General features: G+C 35.3%; 1 protein-coding gene across 2 annotated transcripts; it reads right to left on the minus strand.

Moving 5' to 3' along the window:
• Positions 1-4,114, minus strand: LOC123677954. 2 transcript variants are annotated; one of them, XM_045614707.1, is made up of 6 exons: positions 3,998-4,114; positions 2,375-2,556; positions 1,270-1,410; positions 778-951; positions 457-706; positions 1-129 (listed from the first exon to the last, which is right to left on the minus strand). In XM_045614707.1, exons 2-6 carry the CDS (start codon positions 2,549-2,551, stop codon positions 122-124), a joined length of 750 nt encoding a protein of 249 aa, XP_045470663.1. In that variant the 5' UTR covers positions 2,552-2,556; positions 3,998-4,114; the 3' UTR covers positions 1-121. The 2 variants fall into 2 exon arrangements, with proteins under 2 accessions (XP_045470663.1, XP_045470662.1); XM_045614706.1 differs by having other exon boundaries at positions 1-132.
• Between the last annotated feature and the right edge of the window lie 7,257 nt (positions 4,115-11,371).

An 11,371-nucleotide genomic window follows, 5' to 3' on the forward strand; every position in this document is an offset into this window, starting at 1 on the left:
AATGTGACCAAAAATGGTATAATAAAGTATACAACTATAAGAATCAAGGCATCAGCATCCTCCGTAAGATATTGCTCTGTTGTTCAGTTGTCTACAAAACATTTTTGTCTGGATCATTCCCTTAGTCGTCTTCTGAAATGAATAGATAGTTGTGGCAAAATTATGGGAAAATTTATGTTTGGACCAAAGCAGGAACAACCGTAACTAAGCTGACTTGATAGTTACAAGTGTTCTTGTTCAATGATTGTTTCAAATGTCTTACTTCAACTTTAAGTGAGCTTTCTTAATAGGAAATAATTCGTGTTCTCTGTAGATTTAGACGAAACTGAAGGTTGAAGTAACAACACTCTTGCCCGTGGGATATTGTAATCACTGGAAATGTGCTTGAAATATTAAAATATCTCTTGGGCAAAAGTGTTGTTCATGCTGTAATAAGATCTAATAGGTAATCACAACCATTTTTGAGGTCTTGCTCGCTTGAACTCTGGTACATGAAGAACCCTTCCTCTTCATCTTCTCCACGGTCCACGTGTTCACCTTCTTCCATATATTCATAATCTCCTTCTCCCGCTCCTATCATCCTAGCCAGATCGGTCAGGCTGAAGTACTCGTCAGTGGTGCCACCGTGGTGACTATCGTCCAAGGTCATGGAAGTCTTGCTGGTCTTCGGGGTCATCCAGTGCTCAGTCTCAAGGAAGCTGGCGGCCTAGAGAAGACAAATATTTTTTTCCATTTTTTTTTCGCTTGAAACCGAACCACTCTTATGTATACACTCACGTCATGTGGTTCGTAAGGTGGTATCTTCCACTCCATGGCGTGATCACATACGCATTCTTCGGGACAAATGTAGTCCAAGGGTCTGTCTGGGATGCTTTCAACTCTCTCCAGTTTGCTGCCTCTTCTTTGCAGTGAAATTTGAACGGCTTCAAGGTCTTCGTAAACGTGATCTTTCTGAAAAAGGAGGTTGGAAGGGTTCATAATCTGTTCGAATATGCATTCATATGGTGGACACAATTTCGGTCAAATCTTCCAGAAAAGAAAAGAAACGTCTTTAGTATTTCGAAAATCCATTTCGGAAGCAAAAATACTTTCAGCTTTCTCCAACTATTGCTACTTTTACTACTACAACTCGTAGTGTTAGTATTCCTACTACTACTCATTCTACTATTGGATCCACCAGTTTTATAGAAGCATTAGCTCTGTGAGATCTGTGTGCTTCCTGGATCCAGTAGCTTCATTGATCTAACTACTTCTGCTATTCATATTTACCCTATTATAGAGGTAGGCTTGGACATCATCAGCTATGTCCGACTCGCTCCTGTTGAAGAATTTCGCTATGAATTCGTGTATTTTTATCATTGGTCTCCTCCTCAAGAGGACTCTCAGCAAGAGAACAACGATAGCTCTAATCTGAAACAAATAAGGAACTGATTCTTACTGTACCGGCAAATACACAAAATATATATTGTCCAACCAAATTTAATGTATCGACTTCAAAGTATTGCTACTCACGTACTGGTAATCTTAATTACTATTTGGTCTTAATAAATTATAACGTCTTGGTTATGTGTTACCAGATAATACCTGATATTTGTACTGACTTTACGAAGATGGGCCATACCTGAGGAGTGCATCTCTTCGAAAAGTAGCGAAACAAAAACAAAGTCGTTAAACTTAGGCAATTATTTCTTCCTCAAGATCATAACCTCGAGCTTTACGACGTTTCGCTACTTCGGATGCCACCGCATAAGTAACAGTAATCATTAGTGGCACAGAGCAATAAAATATATAGTGGCGCTCTGTCCTCACAATGATCTTCGTTGTTTTCATTCAAGGTGAAGGGAGGTAGGGTTCTGATATGATGCTTACGAGTCTCGAAACAAGTAAAGATAAACTCTTGCCAGTTGTACACAACTGAGAGTGTCGGCATCTACCTACGACCCAATATCAGACTTAGCTGATATTATTCGGTCTCCATAGTAAGAAGAGTTGAGGTGACTAAAAACACCCTGAAGACATACTTATCTCTATTTTATAGCTTTGAATTTCATGAGGTAGAAAGTAACTCTTCCAACGTAACTCCTGTATCTTACCTGTTGCTACATACGGGATGAGGATGATAGCTCTTATAGTAAGAAGTGCAAATATGTACATAACCAGACGGGACAACTGCAGATGGACACTAAGAACCTTACAATGGAGATCTCGTGAAACCAAAAGAAGTAGAGGCAGACCACGAAGAAGATGGGTGGACGATATCCAAGAGATGGCAGGTAAAAACTGGCCTAGATAGGCCAGAGGTAGACAAATGTGGATGAGTATGGAGGAAGTCTTTCATTTAGGAGTATATAGTGGATAATTCAAGAAGAAGTACCTCAGGATGTGCTGCCAGATATTTTTCATCGTCTCGTATGGTGTTGATCTTCAGGGCATTCAGCTGGATCTGCTGATCCTCGGTCAGTTCTTCTAAGTTGTAGAACAACGTCCCTCTGGGAGAGTCAGTTGGATGGTACTTCATGGGTTCGTCCACGTGCCATGAGTCGTCCGCCATTTTGTCTAGAAAATATAAAGGCTTGACTGTGGGTAGGTTTTTTCTCAATGAGGTTTTTTTCTCGCACAAGCCTGTCCTCATTCAATTTAAATTTTGGTTTTGTTATATTCTTCATTTCTTGTATATTTATTTTATCATTAATTAATAGGACTCGGCTGCAGAATGAGTCAATTAATTTTTAAATAAAAAAAAAAATAAGCAATGGAGGCTGATCCTGAAAGATATGTTATACAGAGTGTCTCCGAACGGTTGCATGGAATGCGCGCCCTAGCGGATTTTTGCCAAACAGAGAGACGGATAGTAACTCTGAAACTTGTTTATAAATGGGTTTCGTTATAGAGAGAAAGGTCTTAAGGTTGAATGTGGTCAACACTTAATTAATGAGGTCAAAGCTTATTCTAATATAAAACACATGATTTAGGGAGTTTACGACTGTTTCAGTTCTTGTGTCTTGAGAACATTCATCATGCCGTAAACTTGTGTAGACATAACTACAAATTACCTTAGCTCTAGAATATTTCCAGCATGTTGCTGCGATATTAGTTGGACATCCAATCATTGGCGTAACTAGAGTAGACTGACTAGAGTGGGTTACCCTACTTTGAAAAAGCAAAACTTTTCATAAATTTTTGTTTTTTCGTCTACAATTGTTACTAACAATTTTTTTATTTCTTCTAATCAATGAGGGGGGTTATATCCCCAATAACCCCTCTCGTTACGCCTATGCATCCCAATACAATTCTGACACAGGAGGATTTTCTGATTTGAAATTTAAAAAAGCTCATATCAGCATAAAATCGAAAATGCTTCTAGACAGAAAAACAGCCCTTTGAAAACTAAAATTTAATTTTTCTACAGGAATCTGCAGAATGACTATCAGTTGTTCCAAGGTGAAGCAGGCAGAGGGCACTGAGTGATTATTATCACTTGAATCGTGATGGTCAATCGAAGGATTGCTCAATGAAATTTTCAACGTTAGTTCATTTTTATCTGATAACTAATTTTATCGAAAACGAATTAAAAATTTCACCCTACACGTTAAGGAAAAACCTTGAAAAAAACTTGAAAATTCGAAAATCAAAAATTTTCCGTACCTATTTCGATGAATACACTGATTAGTACAGTAAGAACTAAAAAAATGATTAAGTTGCTCCCAAAAGACTAAGAGATTTATGCCCCCTGATCTGTAGGTATGTGATTCAAGATAGATACTCTCCGAATGAAACTGCAACAACTAGATACAGTTAAAAAAATGTGAAATGTGAGTTAACAGTTAGTTCATAATGAATGGACGAATGAAGAATCCCACATTAAAAGCATTTCGCGAGATATAATTTGAGAAGAGGTCTTGGGAAGCATCAATTAAACAAGTTTTAGACATATTTTCCAACAAACTAGTTCTAGAATTGTAAATCGCATGGATCTAGGTGAAAGATAAAAACTCACCGAAGTTTTTTTATAAAACTGATATTTTGTTCAGAAAGTCATCCAATGACGGATTCAGATAAGGCACCAAATTTGGTATGGTTAGCATAGAATGATAGTTACATCTGACAATTTAAAGCATAAGAAAATATATTATTAGATTTATAGATTATGTACTTATGAGTTCTTTTTACAAAAAAAAGCTTGATTTTGAAGCAATTAAAATTGTATTCTATGCAATTTGAAATTTTTCGAATTTTGTTCACAGAAATTCATTCAGATTGACTCGGAGGGAAATTTATTTTGAATGGCAGTTATGCTATTTCCTTTTTTCAATTCTATGAATTATAGTTGGGAAAAATTTGAAATTTGAAGAAGTTACTTTGTAGCGAAAACATTGTAATTCATTAAATTAGAAAGTGGAAATTTAATTTCCTCAGAACTTTACATTTCCTTGGACCAATTTTCGTCTTCAATAGATACCTACTTTTCATTTTGGGTGTGCAAACATGAGTTAACGGTGTATATTTCAATTTCAAATTTAATCTATTACTTTATACATCACAAAGCTCCTTTCTATTTCTGATTTGACAGACCTATACGTAGACGTAATGAATTCAATTACCTTTTGTAATATTTTTAATGGGACTAACTGTGCCTCAAATTCTTCGCTCTCTTACAGCTTTTGGTTCATTATATCCACTCAGCGTTGTTTTTGAGCCATGAAATATGTGAAATAGCGCAAATTTTATAATTTTCATATTGTTTCTTTCTAATGAAGTTTCGGCATCGACTGCTGAGGTCGTATAATTTTCATATTTAATTACTATTATGAATAATTTGTATTAGAATCCCAAGTTAAGGCTATTTTCTGCTTAATATGAGAGCACATCTTCTTCAAAAGCTACTAAAACGGATTGGTATGAAATTATTCAATATACAGGATGTTTTATAATCAAAGTCTCTCAAACACGGGTCTTTTTGGGTTTCATTTTCAATTAACAGCGTGCTGAATTCGTTAAAATAAATCACATATTAGTTTACTAGTTCCTCATTCTTGCAAATTATAAATAGTTGTCTAAAATAACATAAGAATAAAAAAATTCCTTCTCTTTATAATGTCACAACAGTTTGAAGAAATTCCACAAAACTAAACTAACTCTTTTTTCGAAAAAATCAGCACTCTGAATATGAAAATTTGGCGAAAACGGAATTATGTTTATATAAACTCTGACTTGAAATCTTTTATAGATAATTCTACTCAAATATTGACATTTATATCAGAAACCGATCGGACAAAATTAAATATTTTCAAGAAGTAACTATAATTTCAACATCATATCGACGATAATCTAAATGAACTTATTTGAATGAATGAATGAACTATTTCTTTTATGTTAAGTAAACTTGATATTTTATATTATTCTTTATTTTTCATTTGATTCAGTATCTCTTATTCTTTTTGGTTTTGTTAATGAAGATGTTATGGGTGCTTGACGTCATTCTTTTTCAACCTTCGAAAAATGGAAATACAATAAACTCAATTTAATTTTGGTTAAATGGCCATCAAGTACCGGGTCAATCAAATATTGGAAAAAGCTATAATTATAGAATGACAATCAGTTCAATTCATTGAAATTAGATCGATATAGTCATAGTGGATCATACTGAAAAAATGAATATTGAATTGACTCGGTGAGAAATTCATTTCGAATCGAAAAGAAATGACAGTTATATTTACACTTTTTATTTATTTGAATACAATTGTTTCGTTACACTGTAGCTTCTTCAGGTTTTACACTTTTACGAACTGTTTACCAGCTATTGAAAATGTAAAGAACTTCCTATAACAGTTGTGAATGTAAAAAATTGTTAATACTTAACAGCTATCAAAAATGTAAAACCTGAAGAAGGTACTGTACAGTGCATCCCATTTTGGGTGAGACAGCCAGGTTTCTCGCTTGTTATTTAAGATAGAGCCTTGGGGTTTTCACGTTCCTGTCCTACTTTTTCGTGAAACTAAAGTTGGTCTAATCAGATTGTGCATAACTGTTTCCGTTCAAAAGATACAGGGTGATTTTGGAAATTGATACTTTTCGGACCCCTTCTTTATCTCCGAAGTTATTAGAAATAATGCTGAGGTAAAAACTACGTCTGAATCAGAATTCTGCGTAGAATCCAGTGGCGTACTCAATTTTTTTTTTCGGGGTATGGTTTTGAAGATTCAACACAAACTTATGTTTTTTTTAATGGAACACCATGTGTATCATTACTTCGTTGAATTCGTTATTTTTTTCCCTTCGAAATGATATTTGACACTATGTAGGTAGGATGTTCAGAAACGTTAAAAAAACACTAAAACATCAAATAATGATGATTTTTTGTTAATGGGCAATGGATTTCTCATAGAAAAGAAGAATCAATAATGATAACAATAATTTATAGCGATGACAGCTAGATCAGATTGGTTTTTTCCCTCCAATGCCTACTTGATAAAACAATGCTCCCAAATGCATAGTAGCCATAATAACAACAAGGATGTTTGTGTCATCAATGACCTACTACTTTTAAAAATCGAAAGTAACAATCCTCTTATTGAAACATAGAAAATTCATGGCCCATTTACAAAAAAATCATCATTATTTGACGTTTAAGTGTTTTTTTAACATTTCTGAAGATCCTACCTACATAGTATCATACATCATTTTGAAGGGAAGAAAATAACGAATTCAACGAAGTAATGATATATAGGGTGTTCCATTAAAAAAAATATAGGTTTGTGTTGAATCTTCAAAACCATACCCCGAAAAAAAATATTGATTACGCCACTGGATTCTACGCAGAATTCTGATTCAGACGTAGTTTTCAGCTTAGCATTATTTCTAATAATTTCGGAGATAAAGGAGGGGTCCGAAAATTATCAATTTCCAAAATCACCCTGTATCTTTTGAACGGAAACAGTTATGCAGAATCTGATCAGACCAACTTGAGTTTCACGAAAAAGTAGGACAGGAACGTGAAAACCGCAAGGCTCTATCTTAAATAACAAGCGAGAAACCTGGCTGTCTCACCCAAAATGGGATGCACTGTACAGCGAAACAAGAGTGGAAATATACCAACTGCTTTTTTTTGAAAAAAATTAATGTTTTGTGAAGGGGTGTTTTACGAGGGGAGGAATTAAAAAAATCGCATATAAGCGGAACAATTTCAAGGTAGAATGTGCAAAACTCAACAGGAAGTTGATTTACACCGCCCCATATAACCACAATTTTGTAAAGAAAGGTCGTTTTCAACAGAAGGATTTACCCCGAAAGCAATCAATTTCCTTTGTCAAACCTTTCACTGGGAGCACTAATATAGGGAAGGTAACAGAAGGGGGTTCTTAGCCCAAGGCAAAAATAGGCAAAAATCTATTCGTATATGCAAAATAGGAATTCCCATAAAGAACTCTCAGTCTGCATTGTAAACCTGTCAGAAATGAAGGAGATTTATGCATTGGGACTTTCGCGTTTTGCTTGTATTTTAATGTTTGAATTTTCAACAGGTAGAGGCCGTAAAATAAAGAATAAAGGATTGACAAGACGTGGATGAGTAAAAAAGGTTATTTATGTAGATTTGTTTATGGCGTATGGAGATTAGGAAAAAAAATCGAGAAAGTTATTCAAGTATTCACTTCTTTCCGTAGTAATATCGTATATTTCTAGCTTAATGTCAGTTATTTTTGAAGAGGGGAAATAGGTTATTGTAACTCCCTATTACTTATGATTCAGGTACCTTGGTGATAATACCTATTTCATGTTAATGTAGTTACTGATAAGTATACATTTCCTAAATTTTTAGATACGTATGGATCAAAATGAGTATAATATGAACATTTATCGAAATTTGTTTTGGTACAAAAAGTGTTTTTTTCGAAATTTCTTTCAAAACCTTGGAAACCAAAAGACGATATCGAAATGAAATTTGAAGCAATGTAATAACTTTTGTTTCATCAAATTTTTGTAGAAAAAAAGAATTCAAGACTGCCATGGTTTTTCGCAATGCAAACAGTAAACAACAGAGACAAAATTCATTCAAAGAGTTCGTCCTTCAGAAATATGGGTAAATAAACCAAGGGTGGCCCTAGCCTTAAATTTTGGGGGGGTCACCGTTATGGGGTTCAAGTTTTTTGATGTAACCATTTCGTAACTTGTCTGCTTGAAACGCATATTAAGTGTTAGGTGGTACCATTTGGAGGGGGGGATTTCAAGACCCCCTTGAGCCCCCCGTGGGACCAAAACCCAAACCTTTTATCGATTGTAGAATTTCAAAAGTTATACCCATAGTTTTAAGATTAGACTATTTTGATACTGTTATGATTTCCCAGAAATATCAATTTTTTTCTTCACCCTGTATATTTTTTTGAGAAAACATTCACGGATCTAGGTTCATGAGAACTTTTTTCTCGAAATAGTGTCAGTAACTTAGTATTAACCCTTTGAAATTTTCTGAAGTTATTCTGGACCATCCTATATGTAGGTATAATTTCATATATTCTTTATGTGAAACCGTTTTCGGAGTTTTAATAACAATATTCAATATTAAGGTTTGAATTAAGGAGGATAATTTTTATTTTGAGGAGAATAAAATGTTTGCATAATATTTCTTTCCGAAATAATTAAACATTTATTTAGTCCTTATCCTGTACAGATGTCACAAGAATCAAGACGCTCAGGAAAAAGTTTCTGAAATATTTTCGTCATAAAATCACTGTAATGATTCCGAATTCCTGAAACAAGCGCTACAATCATTTCAAAAAACTGATAAAATATTACGAAAATATAGACACCCTAAAGTTTGTTTTCCTGGTATTCAAAAACTACCGATCGAGATGAAATTCTGCATTCATTGTAGAATAATAGTAACTTCAAGCTTTATTTTCAATTTCATGTTGATCATGTCATCAGAACTATAGAAAATTCAAGCAGTATATCGAAAAAACCTAATAGATCTGACCGAGTAGGAGCTTTGTGTTTAGATGTAAAGTAACAATTTCCATGCCAAATCTTAAAAAAAATGTCTTCAGAACTGCAAACGTTCATTTCTAATGAAAGAGCATATCAATTTTTCCCAATATTTAATACATATTTCCCGAGATGTTGTACTAAAAAACCGAAAACTGACAACCCTGTAGAACTTCGTATAGTTTGTCGAAACACCCAGTATATCGTTACCGTTATCCACATTTCTTTGTAAAATTACATCTGAGCGTGTATGCAGTTATCTACCACAACCACCGTTTGGGTCAGATTTGATTGCAGCTTTCAGATACAATCTATAATTATTGCTTGATTTGCAACATAATAAAACATATACAGTAGTTTGGTATTTTCGCATTTGCATTCGATGTTAAAAAAATCGGATGCTCTGATTTACCTGTGTGATAAAACGATGGTTAGCTCAATCATTTATCAGGAATGCACTGACATGGTAATAATCAGCTCCGATGAGAAATTACAAGGAAATATATTCATCAACATACATTGCTTCGAATCTCGTCAAAATCAACTGCAAACTTTTCGCATTAGATAAATATACAGATCAATATGAAATGCTCTGCCACTATGTGACATTATACTTTCTTCTCCTTCGTATTGAAAAAGCAGCCCTCAAAGTACGTGAAAAAAACGAAAAAAATCAACATCGGACCAATTGAACGAGAAAAATTGAACTCAGGTAAATTTCACATTCACGAATAAGCAGCGCTCAATGTTTAATTGTAAGAGCTGAAATTACTCTTTATGGCCCAATGCAAAGAGCCATACCAAATATCATCAACATTGGAGTAGTACAATGCGAGATCCATGAAACCCAACCAGGATATAACAGGCCAATTGAAAAGTCCCCGGTCTACCATAGTAAAACACATTTTTTTGGCAAAATTCGAATTTATTATTCAACAAAGTTGCCTCCGAGGGCGATACAGCGGTTATAGCGATCTTCCAACTTTTCGATACAATTTTTGTGGTACGTTTTTTCTTCCGCTTCAAAATAGGCCTCAGTTTCGTCGATTACTTCTTCATTGGCGCTAAATTTCTTTCCAGCGAACATTCTTTCGAGGTCTGAGAACAGGAAAAAGTCGCTGGGGGCCAGTTCTGGCGAATACGGTGAACGCAGAAGCATTTCGAAGCCCAAATCAGGCAATTTTGCCATTGTTTTCATTTATTTGTGACACGACACATCGTCTTGATCAAACAGCACCTTTTTTTTAACGATGTCATCTTTCAAACGATCCAATAACGCTATATAACAATCGCTGTTTATGGTCTGGCCCTTTTGGTGGTAATCAATGAATATTGTAACGGGTGTTTTTTTCGAGGTATATAATTTTAATTTGACATTTCTGTTCAAGATGGCTACCGATTTAACAGCTGTCAAGTGATTTATTCTCAGTTTGGTTTGGCAATTCATCATGAATAGACTCACGCCTGAACAACGCTTGCAAATAGTGCAATTTTATTTCGAAAATAATGGTTCTGTGCGGAATACGTATCGCGCACTACCTCCATTTTATTTTGTTTAGCGATGAAGCGCACTTCTTGTTGAATGGCTACGTCAACATACAAAACTGCCGCATTTGGAGTGAAGCTAATCCTCAAGTGTATGTCGAAACACCGTTACATCCAGAAGAACTGACTGTTTGGTGCGCTTTATGGGCTGGTGGAATCATTGGTCCGTACTTCTTCAAAAACGATAATGGCCAGAACGTTACAGTCAATGGTGATCGGTATAGAGCCATGTTTACTAACTTTTTCATTCCTGACTTGAACAACCATGATGTCCAGGAGCGGTGGTTCCAACAAGACGGCGCAACATGTCACACAGCTCGTGCCACAATCGATTTATTGAGAGACAGGTTTGGTGACCGCCTAATTTCACGTTTTGGACCTGTGAATTGGCCTCCATGATCTTGTAATTTAACACCGCTAGATTACTTTCTGTGGGGCTATGTAAAGTCATTGGTCTATGCGGATAAGCCACAAACCCTTGGCCATTTGGAAGACAACATTCGCCGTGTTATTGCCGATATACGGCCACAAATGATGGAAAAAGTCATCGAAAATTGGACGTCCAGATTGGACTACATCCGAGCCAGCCGTGGCGGTCATATGCCAGAAATCATATTTAAAATGTAATGCCACAAGAATATCTTGCGGATAAATAAAATTCATGACAATCGAATAATCCATCGTTGTTTTATTGCAATTTAAAGTTCTATAGCTCTAAAAAAAACACCCTTTACCTTGCGCATCCCAAAATACTGATGCCATAACCTTGCCAGCTGTGTTTTTCCTCGCTTTGGATTCGGTTCGTCTTGTGCAGTCCACTCAGCTGACTGTCGATTGGACTCCGGAG

The sequence above is a fragment of the Harmonia axyridis genome, chromosome 4 (assembly GCF_914767665.1).
Source record: "Harmonia axyridis chromosome 4, icHarAxyr1.1, whole genome shotgun sequence".
In the NCBI taxonomy this organism is placed as follows: Eukaryota; Metazoa; Arthropoda; class Insecta; order Coleoptera; family Coccinellidae; genus Harmonia; species Harmonia axyridis.

Bases quoted from the DNA above. Each gene is read 5' to 3' on its own strand.
- LOC123677954 (XM_045614706.1), bottom strand. From the start codon at position 2,551: ATGGCGGACGACTCATGGCACGTGGACGAACCCATGAAGTACCATCCA. The intron at 952-1,269 runs GTAAATATGAAT...CTCCTTTTTCAG, and splicing joins AAGCCTACCTCTATAATAGG to AAAGATCACGTTTACGAAGA. The intron at 707-777 runs GTGAGTGTATAC...TGTCTTCTCTAG, and splicing joins CACCTTACGAACCACATGAC to GCCGCCAGCTTCCTTGAGAC.